Below are 18,249 nucleotides of genomic sequence, written 5' to 3' on the forward strand. Positions count from 1 at the left end.
GTTGTTGAGCATCATAGTGAAGCAGAATTATAAGTTTAATTCTAATTTGATTGAAAACACCACAGGGACCTGGCACAATCTTTTTTAACCTACAGTATACATAGCTGTATATATGTATTATAGAATAGTATATTTCGTGCCAGCTAGGGCCCTGTGGACAACACCTCAATCTGTAACATTTATCACACCCTATAGCAGTTATTATTACACAGTTTCTAACATTTTTATTATTCTAGTTAACGCATTCACCCCGAAGACAGATTTTAGATCTTTTAAATCAAAGACTAGACCAGTCTATTATGAAATTTCAGAGGTGAATAAATTCAGAAGCAAAAATCACTGCCCTGTCAAGTTTAACTCATTCACCCCTGAAGACACATTTAGACTCTTCTAAATCAAAGACAGGTCCAGTCCATTATGATATTTCAGGAGTGATGATAATCATATAGTTCTAATTTACAATAGTGGCGTAGATTTCAATAGGAGAAAATGAGGCAACAGTCTACATTTAGAATTTCCTCTTCATATTAGTTTCAGAATACCAATGTACTAAGTTTTAATTTTTTTTCATGAACTTTCTGTTTTCTTAAATTTATTGATATTACAATGTGGAATTCCAGAAGTTTTCAGAAGGATTTTACAACTGAAAGAAAAATTAATTAATATCAAAAAGGAATGAAATAATGAAAAGTATGATTAAGTATAATTTTGATAAACAAAACATGCATCAATTCCAGGTTTTTATTGTTAATTAAAATTGAATTTCGTAGAACTAAGCACTATAATAAATATCACGACTCAATAAACTGTACAACAACTGGAAAACATCTCATGAACAGCTGGGAATGAAACCATGGTACAACAAAACCGTGTCATTTATACAAAACTTACAACATCATTAAACGCTAGCAATTACATTTCACGATATGTTGAAATTTGTTTCAACATCCTCGATGTTCCAGGGGTTACTATCACTAATGTGAAGTCCACCCCTTGAATATGTCATTGCAAAACTGAAGGCTTTGTTTGTGACAACAAATGGAAACGTAGATAGCTCCTTTGATGTACACCTCACGAATTGAATAACAATACACTGTGATTGATTGTATGGCTTTGAAGTTGGGTATTGTTGTCTCTGTAATTTTCAAAGCAAGCCTGTGATTGGTCAGTTTTTCTCTGCTGAACTGCCTTCAGTTTTGCCATGACATGGTCAAGGATGGATATATCAAGAGTGATAGTAACCCCTGGAGCATCGAGGATGATGTTTCAGACGTAAGGCAATGAATGAAAAGAAAACACGCAGGTGTTTTTTGCTGGGTTTTTTTCGCTTTTGTTTTTGTTGATGTTTATTGTTGATGTTTATTTTGTTTATTTTTTTTTTTTAATAATTGAGCATGCATTGATTTTAACAGAGAAATAGAAAGGTGTCTGTATTTGAGAAATGTTATTTTCTGTTAAACCTGAAATTTTAAACTGAGAGTACTGAACTAAAATACAAACTTAATGTAGATCAAAATCTAAGTTAAATCGACAACAGCGTAGAAAATTCCATCATTTTATTCTGATCTTACTCTGGACATCATGAAAATTGACTTGTTGTCTTCATATAGGAAGTCAGACGTATAAAAAGAAATTGATACATTTTTCACCATCACTACTAATTATGTATGGAATACAGAGTAGCCACTTTCAATAAACAGTGACCTTAACAATTTTGTACAAGTTAAGAAATATCCCTGCCACAATAGGGTGAAAAGTAAAATAGCAGGAATCTGTGAGAGAAACATTGAGGAAAATGGCAGGACAGTAACAAATTTTAAACGATTCCTGTATATAACTAACTTTACATTGAAATTCTGTGAGAGGAGAGGTTGTATATAATACAATTATAACTTATGTCGCGGCAAAGAAGGGCAAGTTACAACTACATATAAACATAATATACATCGTAATATTATTATACATATGAATTTTATATATGAAACAGCAAAGAAATGGCATAATGATAAACAAAACGGCAGCCCGACTGTTTCTATGTATGGCGTCCAAGAGGTGCAAGCAGGCAGGACAAAAGGGAGACTAACCTCTAGTCACTGGAGTTCTATAATCAAAGAAAGTTCACTGACCACTGAGTTCAACTGACCAGCATGCTGCAAACAACACTAAAAAGACTGACAGTGGAGAAATACTGTTAGCCATGCATCCTGGGAAATATTCCGTCACCATAGCAACAGTAAGATTTAAATACAACTACCTACCACTGTACATATTTGGAGGAGGGCCAAAATACATGTCATCTACAAGAATACAGCAGTAGACGAAATAGAAAATTTTTGTTTTGGTTGGTTGGAAGCAAAAGTTTTGAAACTTTATATCAATGTTATATTAGAATCAGCATAGCAAATGTACAGACAATCATGGTATAAGCTCAAGTCATGTTCAGGTTTCGTAAGATATAACCAACACCAGATCTAATGGCTTCCCAGACGTCGAGCAGATTCTATTTTCAAAAATAATAAATTGTTAAAAGCATCAAGATGGGTCATACTACCATATACCTTAAAGTTGAATAGTTTATTTAAAATGAAGTAAATCAATTACTTTGTGAACAGGTGTTTTAACTCTTGTCTGTTTATAATTGATGTTTATTATTATAATTCTGCAAATCACTGACTTCAGTGATGCAATGTGTAGAAATGAAATATTTTCACAATTTCAATGTAACTAGAAAACCGAGATCTTTCAGAAAGGTCCGAGTTGACCTAATTAATACAGTGAAGTGGCTAAAAGCCTTTACGTTGAAGTGGCTAAAAGCCTTTACGTTAAGTTTTTAAAATTATGACCTATGTGAGACCCCAATTAAAAATACCTCGAGTCATATGCATATTACTTAATTTCACTTTTTCCAATAAAAGGTCAGACCACAGGGAACCTGGCACAAACTTCCAATCAACAGTCAATATATTCATGTATTATACATATAATTATGTATATATTGACCGTTAGTCGGAAATTTAAGACAAGTCCCTGTGCTTCTGATTAGGAAACAAAACACTGGTCACATTTTGCTGAATCTAAGTTTTTCCAATGTCATAAGTTAATAGCAAGCAAAATGTGTGGTATTGCATTGTATTTCACTCTCGTAAACGCAGGTGGAAGAATCAAGAAAAATTCACAGAAAACAAAAGAAAATGAATGAAGCCAATATAGGCCCTACTTTTGCAGCTGTACAGATTAAAGCTTGAGAAAAAGAATTGGGACTAATATGAGAAAGATATTAAATCTAGACCTACATGTAATTGAATAAATATAAAAATACCCATTAAAAAGTCTTGATAAAATCATGACTTCTAATCCATTTTTTTATATCAACCAAAACATTGTTTGACCATATTCAATTGTTATGCTAATTAGGTCTTAAGATCATGAATATTAATATGTCAATAGGTATTAACATTTGTGGCAATACTTTCATCTTCTGTCAATCAGTTAATTATCTAACTTCCTCAAAGTTGACTTAACGTCATTCATGTTTTTGATATAACAATTGGAACCTTATCAGAAGACAAGGGAGGTAATTAGTAAGGGGAGATAACTAAGGGGAGGTAAGCCAAGACAACGTACCTAACATCTGTTGTTGCTGTGGTGTGACCTGTTTCACTGCCTGACCACCTGGGGCGCCTTGCATCTTTGGTTGCTGAAATAGCCACAACTTGTTATGTTTCTGAATATTTCTATATATATATAACGATATAGAATTACAAGGCTTTCTTTCTTTTAAAACTACATGCAATGTATATATATATTTATCAATCTGATTAAAATTAGACTTGTAATTCCGCTCCACTACGAAGCTCTACGATATGCTCTAATACAAGATCTAACAACTCAACATGACCCCTGTGGTTAGCCAATCAGCATGTAACCTATGAAATGTTTGGTAAGATCGATTCTCTCCGAAGTAAAAAAAGTTACTAGAAATTCTTGAGATGTTCCGATTCTAGGCCAGAAGTCATGCTGAGGCAATCCTGAATGGAGATTGGATTGTATTACAAACCAGTGGAGTGGATTTACAAGACTAATTTTGATAATGTTGTATATTAATGTATCTAAATAACATTAACATGCATTTTGTTTTGACATAATTATAATTTTCCTCGATATACCATATGCCTGTAAGAAATTAAGAATCAGTGGTACATACAAAATGTAGCGAGTCGGAAAGACACAAACCTGGTTGATCATTTGCATATTGGGCTGTGTTGTCATAGCAACCTGTTGTGGCCCAGCCATTGTGTTTGGAGTAGGCTGTTGCATCTGTAATATTGGATAAACGTAACCAATCACAAGTTAATACAAAGCTACATGTATCCTCTGACAAATATGAAATATGAATATGAAACAACAAAAGTTCATTCTTAAATGAATAACAGTGATTTTTTTTGACAAAATAATACATCAGAATTTTTTTCTACAAATTTCAAATTCATTTTATCAATAAGGTTGGGAAGTAGGACAGTCATCCAATTTAGCATGGATTTGCAAATCAACCTGAAAGAAACATATATATATATATTTGGTATAGAATCAAAGCAATGAGTATATCTTATAAAGCACATATACTATAGTAGGTAATGTGTTACCACCCAAGTCTAAATTGATATACTGGTTAGTTTTATTGCTACTACAGGGATTGAGAAATAAACCTATCAATACTGACTGGGTTAGGACAAATCAAAGCTTTCTAACATGAATTAGAATATCATAATTGAAAGCATGATTAACAAGTGTGACTGACCTGTCACCACTACAGGTGTGACTGACCTGTCACCACTACAGGTGTGACTGACCTGTTACCTCTACAGGTGTGACTGACCTAGCACTACTACAGGTGTGACTGACCTTGCACCACTACAGGTGTGACTAACCTGTCACCTCTACAGGTGTGACTGACCTGTCACTAATACAGGTGTGACTGACATGTCACCACCACAGGTGTGACTGACCTATCACCACTACAGGTGTGACTAACCTGTCGTCACTACAAGTGTGACTGACATGTCACCATTACAGGTGTGACTAACCTGTCACCTCTACAAGTGTGACTGACCTGTCACCACCACAGGTGTGACTGACCTGTCACCACTACAGGTGTGACTAACCTGTCAACACTACAAGTGTGACTGACCTGTCACCACTACAGGTGTGACTAACCTGTCACCACTACAGGTGTGACTGACCTGTCATCACTACAGGTGTGACTGACCTGTCATCACTACAGGTGTGACTGACCTGTCACCACCACAGGTGTGACTCACCTGTCACCACTACAGGTGTGAATGACCTGTCACAACTACAGGTGTGATTGACCTGTCTCCTAACCTGTCTCCACTACAGGTGTGACTGACCTGTCACCACTACAGGTGTGACTGACCTGTCACCACTACAGGTGTGACTGACCTGTCATCACTACAGGTGTGACTGACCTGTCACCACTACAGGTGTGACTAACCTGTCACCACTATAGGTGTGACTAACCTGTCACCACTACAGGTGTGACTGACCCGTCTCCACTACAGGTGTGACTAACCTGTCACCACTACAGGTGTGACTAACCTGTCACCACTACAGGTGTGACTAACCTGTCACTACTACAGGTGTGACTGACCTGTCACCACTACAGGTGTGACTGACCTGTCACCACTATGGGTGTGACTAACCTGTCTCCAGTACAGGTGTGACTAATTGTTCATCATTACACATTACACAACTTAGTCAGACCTTAACTTTTCCTTTTAATCTAGATTGTAATGATTATTAGAAAGGTCGCATACTCCTATCAAGAAATATGAAATACTAGTAAATTGCACAAATGTCCTAAAAATTTTACAGTTTTATTACTGCCATTTTAGTTTGTTTGAATATATGGTAATGAAGTCATAACTTTCTTCATGATCTTCCAAATTCAAAAATATATCGACAATTGATGGTAATAATTTATAAAGATGAATATCTAATTTAGCTTATATGAATCAGAAGAAAAGAGAGTAGACCAAATTTTCTTATCATTTTTTCCAGATCAAATAAGTTAGAAAATATGATTGAATTGTGTAAAGATAAGGAAAGATATCACCATGGCTATCAAACAAAAGATGTCTTTGGTTATTTTTTCTGGCATTTTTATTGCTTTAAAATGGCACAAAACAAATTTCTGAAATCAAAATTATATAATTTTAGACTTTTTATTTTAGAAAATTTCTAATGAGCCAAATTTCATAAACAAAATAGTAATTTCTACACTATACACATGTACAACATATCATGCAAATCTAGAACTGGGACCCAAGCATGCAAACTGAAAGAGGAGGGCTCATCACCCTTTAGAGGACATACAACAGAAACAAAAGGATGAAAAGAAAAATCATGACATTCCCATTGAAGAAAGGTTTTGTATGCTAACCCATTCACCATTCCTCCCCGAAGAAATGTTTAGACCCCTCTAGTTCAAAGGTTGGAATAGTCCATTTTGGAATTTCAGGGATAGAAGACTTAAATACATGATTTGAGTTGAGAAGAATCACAAAATAGGTTTAAATAAATATTGTAATTTGTCACTGAAATACAGGGGTATGTTTAAAACCTGAGATGAATCCATTGGTGAAAAATTAAATTTTTGCTTACAACGAGCATTAATATTTCGATTGGTGATATTTAATTTTGCTTATAACGAGCATTTCCATTGGCTTAGAAAATTGTTATCATCTCATATGCAATGTTAAGGAAATGTTGTTTGTAATGTCACATCTGATTGGTGGTTACAATCGTATACCCTCACATTATTGAAAACAATCCCACAATAAATTTGGAATTTCCCTGGGTCAAATATGAAAATAGGAATTAAATCATATAGACTTTTTTATGTTAATGAGGTATAACACAAACATCAGCGTTATTTGGCTATCAGACATGTTGAACCTTCTCATCAATGGAGATATTAATGAAAACTAATATTAATCTCTTAAAACTTTGTCCTTTAGTGTAAAAAGTCACTAAGTAAAAGCTTAATATCTGTCTATGTGAAAATCTACAATACAATGTACAACAATAAAATATATCTAATAAAGCAATCTGATGACATCAACAGAAGCTGTGTCTCTTTAGCATATCAAAATGATCTATAATTACATATAATGTTCTCTCAAGAAACCCAAGAAATTATTACATTAAAACAGGAACTATTCGAGAACAGCAAAAATTGCCTATGGCAGCTTTTAAAGACTTACAAGAGCCTAATTATCCCCTAATGGACTTCTTGGAATTCTAAAAATCCTGTGTTTTACCCCTAAAATAATGCTCAAATGCATCAAGATATCTTTGAGAGGCGAAATAATAATTTTTTGTCCAGGATAGTGTCTGGACAATTCTATATGAATGTATAAGATGTAAATGTACAAATCACCATAGGACCATATGGCAGGTTTCCGCAAGCAATCCATAACCCATCACCTTTCAACGAAATATTACACGATAACAGGGGGAATCACTCTACAGACAGGACAAGACCTTCGTGTTCATGATCTTGGGCCAAGTTTCACGAACATTCCTTAAATCTAAAGAAGTCATTAACTTGAAATTCCACAGAGGAAAGCATTACAGAAGAGCAGGAAAACATCTAAAGTTAAGGAGCTTTCCTTAACTGCTGTAAAGCTTTCCTATGAAGAATTTTAAGTTAAAGAATTCCTGACAGTAAGGAATGATCATGAAACTTGGCCCTGGTAGGATTGTACAAGAAACAAAGGGACACAACCCTTTACCTATAAGACCTAAACGTTTGATACAATGTATGACAGATTATCAAATGATGGGTAATTAGAGCTAGTTATCTATACATAAAGATTGTTGGTGGATAGTATAAGCTTCAAATAAATCACTCAAATATTTTGGACAAATACATTATTGGTTCAAGAATTGTGTATAAATCTTACCTGAGACCTATGTAAAAGACATATCCTTTTATAGTATGTACAGTAATAGGGGATACCTGACCTTGACATTGTGAGTATGGAAAGGGGGAGGGGACTATACCTGACCTTGACATTGTGAGTATGGAAAGGGGGAGAGGACTATACCTGACCTTGACATTGTGAGTATGGAAAGGGGGAGGGGACTATACCTGACCTTGACATTGTGAGTATGGAAAGGGGGAGGGGACTATACCTGACCTTGACATTTTAAGTATGATAAGGGGGAGAGGACTATACCTGACCTTGACATTGTGAGTATGGAAAGGGGGAGGGGACTATACCTGACCTTGACATTTTAAGTATGATAAAGGGGAGAGGACTATATCTGGCCTTGACATTGCAAGTATGGAAAAGGGGAAGGGACTATACCTGACCTTGACATTGTAAGTATGGTGAGGGGACTATACCTTACCTTGACATTGTGAGTATAATGAGGGGAATATACCTGACCTTGACATTGTGAGTATGGAAAGGGGGAGGGGGCTATACCTTACCTTGACATTGTGAGTATGGTGAGGGGAATATACCTGACCTTGACATTGTGAGTATGGTGAGGGGGAGGGGACTATACCTTACCTTGACATTGTGAGTATGGTGAGGGGACTATACCTGACCTTGACATTGTAAGTAGGGTGAGGGGGAGGGGACTATACCTGACCTTGACATTGTGAGTATGGTGAGGGGACTATACCTGACCTTGACATTTTAAGTATGATAAGGGGGAGAGGACTATACCTGGCCTTGACATTGTGAGTATGGTGAGGGGAATATACCTGACCTTGACATTGTAAGTATGGTGAGGGGGAGGGGACTATACCTTACCTTGACATTGTAATTAGGGTGAGGGTGAGGGGACTATACCTGACCTTGACATTATGAGTATGGTGAGGGGGAGGGGACTATACCTTACCTTGACATTGTAAGTAGGGTGAGGGGGAGGGGACTATACCTGACCTTGACATTGTGAGTATATGGTGAGGGGGGGGGACTATTCCTTACCTTGACATTGCAAGTATGGTGAGGGGACAATACCTGACCTTGACATTACGAGTATGGAAAGGGGGAGGGGACTATACCTGACCTTGACATTGTGAGTATGGAAATAGGGAGAGAACTATACCTGACCTTGACATTGTAAGTATGATGAGGGGGAGGGAACTATACCTGACCTTGACATTGTGAGTATGGAAATAGGGAGAGAACTATACCTGACCTTGACATTGTAAGTATGATGAGGGGAGGGAACTATACCTGACCTTGACATTGTGAGTATGGAAATAGGGAGAGAACTATACCTGACCTTGACATTGTAAGTATGGAAAGGGTGAGGGGACTATACCTGACCTTGACATTGCAAGTATGGTGAGGGGACACTACCAGACCTTGACATTGTAAGAATGGTGAAAAGAAGCAGGACTATACCTGACCTTGACATTGTGAGTATTGTGAGGGGACTATACCTGACCTTGACATTGTGAGTATGGTGGGTGGGGTACTATACCTGATCTCGACATTGTGAGTATGGTGAGGGGGGGGGGACTATACCTGATCTTGACATTGTGAGTATGGTGGGGGGATAATACTGACCTGACATGTGTGTACGTGAGGGGAGAGGACTATACCTGACCTTGACATACCTGACCTTGACATTGTGTGTACGGTGAGGGGGAGAGGACTATACCTGACCTTGACATTGTGAGTATGGTGAGGGGGGAGGGGACTATACCTGCATTGCCATAGACACGCCCTGGGGGTATGGCCCGCGTGGTGCCTGAGCACCCTGCTGTTGCTGTTGTTGTTGTATCATCTTGGACTGTTGTAAGAGATAAAACCTAGTCTATCACAATTACTACTAGTACAAAAATATCTCACCAAAAAAAGCAACAGAGTAAAAAATCCTGAACTTATGCTACTTAAAGATTAAGTTACTAAACATGTACTGGGAATAGTCTAGGTACCAGATAGAAGAAAGACATTTTGACACATAAAGAATATAATTTTAGATTAAGATATGATACATTTATGACTAATGCTTTGAGATATGTTTGGATTATTCCTTTTTTCTGTTAGAAATTAACCAAACAAAAATAATTGCTGAAAGATAATATTTTTTTGTGTATTTTTCAAATAATTTTTAAAATCCAGAACACTGAGCAAGTTTTAAGTGGATTTTTTCTTTTTTCAAATATTCACAAAAAACTGCGATTGAGGTAGGTATAGTTTTCAAATGACAAAATGAGCGAAAAATTTTTGGAGACATTTTGCCAGTTGTTATTTTCAGGATTGAGTCAGAACATTTAGACCTATAATGATGTAAATATCATATTACAATTATTATTACACATTTTTGAATAATTCATATCTGTGTCTAGTTCTTAACAGACAGGTTTCGGATATATAGAAAGTTAGATAAATATAATAAAGAATAAAATAAATAAACAACACAAATAATTTACAATACATAACGATATATATATATATATATATATATATAGATATACAGCATGCAAAGCTCCATAGCGGTCTACACCCCTAGCATATCATAGAACAAAACTAAGAGGGATATTGTACATTTGGAATATTTAAAATCGTTAATGAAAACTGACATTTCTAGTAAATTTTAATAAAAAATGTTTAAATTTTCATAATGTCCAAGCACCATTTTTTGGGTTTGATACTGATCATAGAGGAAAAAAAAATTCTTACTTCTAGCTTTAAGTAGTATTTAGCTAGCTTAGATAATTGAACTTTGTAATACATGTAACTGGCAACTAAAAAGGATAATTTCCAAATTTTAGAAATTTTTTTTTTTTTTGTTCTTTGTTGTTTTCTTTTGCACTGATATCATTCATAAGAATATCAAAAAGCTTTTATGTAATATACAACACTATCAAGACTTTACCATCATAAACTTTACAGTTCACAACATAATGAAAGTAATACTTATTTTTAAGCATTCTACTTTCAAAATTGATCTAATCTTTACTACAAGCATATATAAAAGCTACCAAAATTCAATCTAAAGATAAACACATCTGAAGCTTTTGATTTGCTATTTGAAAGCTTAAAGGGTCTAAACCCTTACATATAAATAGATCTAAAATTTCTACAAAACGATATACTTTTTAATAATGTCAAAGATTCTACGATGTCACTAAAAATCATCATGAAATGCAATTAATTAACTAGAATATTGTGTCCTTTTACATTTCACCGAATTTACAAGGGGAAACAACTCTCATTTAAAGACTAGGCACAAGGGGAAGCAACTCTCATTTAAAGACTAAAAGACATTTTTTTCTCACTTGAAATGCTAAAGGAATTGAAGAAAGGTATTTCCAATGACAAACAAACAATTGCAATATGCAGGAATGAAAAAACAAAATGAAAGTGTTTAAAAAATGGAGAAGGGATAATTTTGAGCAATTTACACTGAAACAGATATATTATGTACACTGATACGTAGAACATGCTGCCAGACTAAATATTGACAAGGAGGACTCAGTCTGCTCAAAGATCAATTTTTGTCAAGAATAATAAATGCTATTTATGAAAGCATCAAAATGTTCTTTAAAATCAATAGCAATTTAAAGCAATTTTCGTTTACAAAAGAGGTCCAAAGGACATGTATCACTCACCTGGTTATTGCAATGATTATGGCAAAACAAAATGCTAAAAATTCCCCTATCATGATGACCATCTTACGGCCAGTGCAACCATGATTACTGAATAGTTTCTATTATTCACATGGTCATCCAAATTTGTGAAATTGAATACCTCCCGAAATTTATCAAAATCACACTTTTACATATTACAGCCTGTTGTATGAATGACACTTTCAAAGGCTATATTTAGATGATTCGCGAAAATAAACTCTGTGTTCTAAACAGTAAATTGCGAAATTTTACAATCGCAAAATTTAATAACTATACAGTAAATTCTAGAAATACCTTAGGTACAATCCTTTACCTCTGTACAGTAGACCCTTGCTAATCCAAACTATTTGGTCCCCAGTACAGCCAAAACCATTTACCAGAGTTTACCAGATTATCATACATCCACTGCATTCAAGGAGTGCAAATTCAAGAACCTACATGTATTTCTCTCTGCCCCCCCCCCCCCAAATCCTACATGTTCCTTTTATTTCTCTATGCATCCCCCATCCACCCATTGTTATATGACCCCTAGTAGGTTCAAAACTATTATTTAAACAAAATCTTATTTCTTTCCTGAAAAAGATATTTCTGACTAAGTTAACCATAATCCATTCATTACTTTACAGCTAGTAAAAATTGGACTGGACTTGCTTTTATTTCCCCCTATTGGTCCCAACCCCTCTAGGGGATTAATTAAGAGTCAAAAATGTTCAAAGGATGTTTCTGGCCAAATTTGGTTAAAATCCATTCGGCACTTTATGACAAGTAACAATTTTAAAGGAAACAATGACAGATGGAAAGACGACGGAAGCCGCACCATGGAATAAGCTCACCCACCCTTCGGACCAGGTGTCAGAGCTTACAGAAACCAAATTCTTTAATTATTCAGTGAGCAGATCAAGAGGACCTTGAGATAACAATGATATGCTTAGGGTATGTCCATATTGCAAGGATATAAGCCTGCATGCATGCAAATACCTTCCATCACCCTACGCTAAGACAACATGGTATAGGTTGTTATGGATACAGTCCAGTGGTGGACCAACCTTGACCTTGTGCGTATAGATGACATTGCGGATTCCGTTGACAAAGGCCGTTTGATCGTTGGGGATCAAACCGATGAAAGCCTTACGCTTGCTGCTGAACAAGAGGAGTAGGACGCGGACTTCACACTGACTACTAGATGGGAAATGCACACAACCAGCCTGAAATATCATAAATATACAGTCATGAAATGTCATAAATATATGATGTTATGAATATACGGTCATAAAATGTCATAAATATACAATGTCCTGAATATAAAGTCATTAAATATTATAAATATACGATGTCATGAATATAAAGTCATGAAATGTCATAAATATACTGTCATGAAATGTCATAAATATGCAGTCATGAAATGTCATAAATATACGATGTCATGAATATGCAGTCATGAAATGTCATAAATATACGATGTCATGAATAAACAGTCATGAAATGTCATAAATATACAATGTCATGAATATAAAGTCACGAAATGACATAAATATACAGTCATGAAATGTCAAAAATAAATGCAGTCAACAATGTCATAAATATACGATGTCATGAATAAACAGTCATGAAATGTCATAAATATACATTGTATGAATATAAAGTCACGAAATGTCATAAATATACGATGTCATGAATATAAAGTCATGAAATGTCATAAATATACATTGTATGAATATAAAGTCATGAAATGTCATAAATATACGATGTCATGAATATAAAGTCATGAAATGTCATAAATATACGATGTCATGAAATTACAGTCATGAAATGTCATAAATATACATTGTATGAATATAAAGTCATGAAATGTCATAAATATACGATGTCATGAATATAAAGTCACGAAATGTCATAAATATACGATGTATGAAATTACAGTCATGAAATGTCATAAATATATGATGTCATGAATAAACAGTCATGAAATGTCATAAATATACATTGTATGAATATAAAGTCATGAAATGTCATAAATATACGATGTCATGAATATAAAGTCATGAAATGTCATAAATATACGATGTCATGAAATTACAGTCATGAAATGTCATAAATATACGATGTCATGAATATAAAGTCATGAAATGTCATAAATATACATTGTATGAATATAAAGTCACGAAATGTCATAAATATACGATGTCATGAAATTACAGTCATGAAATGTCATATATGTATGATGTCATAAACATACAGTCATGAAATTTTACAGATAGACAGTCATGAAATTTCATAAATATACAATGTCACAAATATAAAGTCACAAAATGTAAAATTAAATTTTGTATTTGGATATTCATATTAGACTGTTCCATTCATTGGATTGGAAGAGTCTAAATATGTCTTTAGGGAAGAATTACTTTAAAAATATCTATGTTTTGATATTAATTGATGACAACACAGGAAAGTACATAGAACAAAAGATACAATTACATTTAATTTACTTACATTATATACTCATTAAAAATCTAAATATTTGCAAATGCGAAAAAATGAGTTATAAAAAACGATATAAATAAGGGCTATTTGGTGCTCAACACCAGAAATACCCTTTTTTGCAAAATTTTGTATTGTATATTGCTTAAAAGATCAAAAAGTGCTAAAATTAATCTACTGTGTTAGTATGTTTACAATATCATATTGAATTGAATAGGTTTTTTTTCCTAATGACAACAATACCATGATATGACACTCACAAAGCCAGTCTGCATAACTTTATACAGGTTACGTAGAGCCTCTAAGTTGTGGTTGTTGAAATGGAAGCCGACCTGTCGAGATTTCTTAAACAGAGGAGTTAACTGTGTAGAATTAAGCAGGGACTGTGGGATCAACTGCATGATCAGATCTGTGGGCCAGTTCGAGGCATTGCTGTAAAACAAATTTAGACGACATCCAGTTTCTATCACAAAGTTACAAACTACTGCATAGCCGGTTATTTTCGTGTGGATAATATTTTTGCATTTTTCGTATGCTATCACCTTGGTCACAAATTTTTTTTCTGTGTAAATTATTAAGAATCGATTGAATTACAGTATATTCATACTTCAATCAATATCGCGAAATTTTAATTCGCTCAAAATTTAATCTTCTTATTTTAGGTTCAAATCATGAAAATGTTGACCCATGAAAATAACTAGCTATAGAGTAAATCATCAGACAATTGACTGATACAATTTTGTTTAAAAATGGCATCAAAAGAAAAATAAAGATGACTTTTGAGTATGATTATGCCGTTCACTGTAAATTTACATTTTTAGCTGTAATTGAATTTTATAACTTCCTGGACCAGAAATTTTGTGCCAAAATGATTGATCATGCATTCTGTATGTTATTTATATAGCAATATTTGAAAATGTGTAAATGCATCACAACAGTGAGTTGTTTAAATTCAATACATCATTGCAGTTTCATTGCACTAAAGCAAGATTAATAGTCTTATGTTCTTTTTTTTTGAAAAAAAAAATGTTCACTCACATGACTGGGTCGGTCAGTCCACTGGACAACTGACATTGAAGTGACCTTGATACTTTAGGTTGAGTTGGTCCTGCAGATTTCATCTTTTCCTGCCATTCCAGGCGACCTGTGCAGACACATGTTTTTTTAAAGAAGAGCAACTATATCTGGCAATATGATTTCCCCATCCATTTAGGAATATTGTCCCTCCTTATGATTTTTATCACTTCACAACAGTACCTACACATTATGCTATTATTCTGTCAGATCTGCCCATATAAACTTTCACTCGACAACAATAACAGTGTATATTAAATATCATCTGATTTTCCACTATTTTTATTGGCTAATACATCGTCACACGACGTTCAATATATGGCAGATTGACTCAATGATTCCATTTTCAGAAACACCGAGTCAATATTCCTTTGCAAACTTCATTGCCAAAAGCTGCATTCTTCAGGGTGGCGTTCTTTGACCAATACTTTTTATGTAATTAATATACACATAAGAGATTGTCTTTGACATTTGTTAAAGAAACAAAATATCTAATAAAACAAGAGGCCCATGGGCCTTAACGGTCACCTGATATTTGATACAAAATAGTGATGTCGTTTACTAGCCAACAAATGTCTTTTGTTCACGTTTTAGGGATATAGATCTAATAGGTCTACATACAAAGTTTCATTAAGCTAGGTTCATATTAAGTCACATTATCCTGTTCACAAGGTTCAATGATTATTATTTCAAAGGGCAATAACTGCGAAATTAAGTTAGAGTCGAATCAAGCTGATTTTCAAACTCGTTCAAAATCTTTCCATTCTTAGTCTACATACAAAGTTTCATCAACCCTGGGTTATATTTACTAAAGTAATCGTGTTCACAAGGTCAAATAATAATTATTAGTGCAAAGGGCAATAACTCTGGAAATTACATTCGAATAAAGCTGATTTTCGAATTCGTCCGAGAAGTTTCCAATGTTAGTCTACAAACAAAGGTTCATTAAGCTCTGTTCATATTTACTCAAGTTATTGCGTTCACAAGGTTCAATAACAAATATTAGTGCAAAGGGCAAAAACTCTGTAAATTATTGTCAAATCAAGCTCATTTTCTAACTTGTCCCGAGACATTTCTAGTGTTAGTCTACATATTAAGTTTCATTAAGCTTGGTTTATAATTACTCAAGTTATCGCATTCACAAGGAAATGTTAATGCACGACGCAAACACACGACGACAGACAAAAGGCTTTTGCAATAGGTCACCACGACCTATGGTCAGGTGACCTAAAGGACTTTTGTTTTGGTCCATATGGTGGTATATCAATATGTCGTCGGTCATTAGTTATTCTATTCAGGTGATATAACACCATATGGACCTATACAAAGGTCCAAAATTGATATATTGCAGCTTTTACCTGCCCATATGATTTTCCTATCTCTCATCACATTTGACTGGTTGGGTAGTGCCATGGCTTGATGACCAGCAGGAAGTCCGATGTTAGCTGTAGGGTCGTGAGGCATTCCTCCCGAGGATGCTATACTATTAGGCTGGGCCATAGGCTGACTGACCGGCTGCATACTGGACAGTGAGTTAGGGATATCACTGACCGAGGTGACCACCTGGTTGGACATCTGATCTGGGATACTAGACGATGGAATGCTGACCTGTATTGGCATCTGTTGCTGTGGTTGTGAAGACTGCATTTGATGTCCTTCATACAAACAACATAATACAATCAATACAGATCACAAAATGATGTGATTAAAGTATAATCTACTATTGATTGGTCCAACCTTCCTGTGATTGTGTATCATAATCACTGTGAGGCGAGACTTATAGAAAGTTAATTGTACTTTGAAACTTAATTGTACCCACATCGTTTTGTTATCTCGAAACCCTCATATCATAAAATCATCTTTGAAATGTCATTTTACTTTAGATTATAATGAAAAATATGTGAAAATGAATCAAGATCAGTGGTTTGATAGACTGATGAGTCAGCAGACTCAAATTAAAGAACTTAGAAGAAGTAAAAATTTATACAAACAAGAGGCCCATGGGCCTTAACGGTCATCTGAGTACCTTGGCAATAATCATATAGGAAATTAATTAGATATAGTGTCATGGTTGCCATCTTCGATTGGGGATCAACCAGAGATGTAACAACACTTTGTTGGGACCATGTCAGGCTCCTTTCATGCAAGTTTCAGCCAAATCGAACCGGTAGAACTTGAGAAGAAGTTCAAAATGTGTTTTCAAGATGGCAGCTGTGGCGGCCATCTTGGATTTCGGATCAACCCGAAAATAAGAACACTTTGTCGGGACCATGTCAGGATCATTTCATGCAAGTTTCAGCCAAATCGCACTTGTAGAACTTGAGAAGAAGTTCAAAATGTGCTTTCAAGATGGTGGCTGTGGCGGCCATCTTGGATTTTGGATCGACCCGAAAAATAAGAACACTTTGTCGGGACCATGTCAGGATCATTTCATGCAAGTATCAGCCAAATCGCACCGGTAGAACTTGAGAAGAAGTTCAAAATGTGTTTTCAAGATGGCGGCTGTGGCGGCCATCTTGGATTTCGGATCGACCCGAAAAATAACAACACTTTGTCGGAACCATGTCAGAATCATTTCATGCAAGTTTCAGCCAAATCGCACAAGTAGAACTTGAGAAGAAGTTCAAAATGTGTTTTCAAGATGGCGGCTGTGGTGGCCATCTTGGATTTTGGATCAACCCGAAAAATAACAACACTTTGTCGGGACTATGTCAGGATCATTTCATGCAAGTTTCAGCCAAATCGCACTGGTAGAACTTGAGAAGAAGTTCAAAATGTGTTTTCAAGATGGCGGCTGTGGCGGCCATCTTGGATTTCGGATCGACCCGCAAAATAACAACACTTTGTCGGGACCATGTCAGGATCATTTTTATGCAAGTTTCAGCCAAATCGCACTTGTAGAACTTGAGAAGAAGTTCAAAATGTGTTTTCAAGATGGCGGCTGTGGCAGCCATCTTGGATTTCGGATCGACCCAAAAAATAACAACACTTTGTCGGGACCATGTCAGGATCATTTC

The 18,249-nt window shown here is 35.1% G+C and overlaps 1 protein-coding gene across 7 annotated transcripts in view; it reads right to left on the bottom strand.

Annotated features, from left to right (window-relative positions):
* Positions 1 to 18,249, bottom strand: part of LOC138330170 (mediator of RNA polymerase II transcription subunit 25-like) — a 31,951-nt gene that overhangs the window by 4,438 nt on the left and 9,264 nt on the right. For 3 of the 7 annotated variants that reach the window (XM_069277598.1, XM_069277596.1, XM_069277600.1), the window contains exons 13-20: positions 16,591 to 16,887; positions 15,197 to 15,302; positions 14,419 to 14,590; positions 12,727 to 12,885; positions 9,751 to 9,837; positions 4,234 to 4,317; positions 3,625 to 3,697; positions 2,259 to 2,297 (exon numbers count right to left, since the gene is read on the bottom strand). In XM_069277598.1, coding sequence (XP_069133699.1) covers positions 2,259 to 2,297; positions 3,625 to 3,697; positions 4,234 to 4,317; positions 9,751 to 9,837; positions 12,727 to 12,885; positions 14,419 to 14,590; positions 15,197 to 15,302; positions 16,591 to 16,887 — 1,017 coding nt within the window. The remainder of the gene's footprint in view (positions 1 to 2,258; positions 2,298 to 3,624; positions 3,698 to 4,233; positions 4,318 to 9,750; positions 9,838 to 12,726; positions 12,886 to 14,418; positions 14,591 to 15,196; positions 15,303 to 16,590; positions 16,888 to 18,249) is intronic. The other 4 variants (XM_069277597.1, XM_069277603.1, XM_069277601.1 and 1 more) reach the window with 4 other exon arrangements.

Source organism: Argopecten irradians, chromosome 8 (genome assembly GCF_041381155.1).
Source record: "Argopecten irradians isolate NY chromosome 8, Ai_NY, whole genome shotgun sequence".
Lineage (NCBI taxonomy): Eukaryota > Metazoa > Mollusca > Bivalvia > Pectinida > Pectinidae > Argopecten > Argopecten irradians.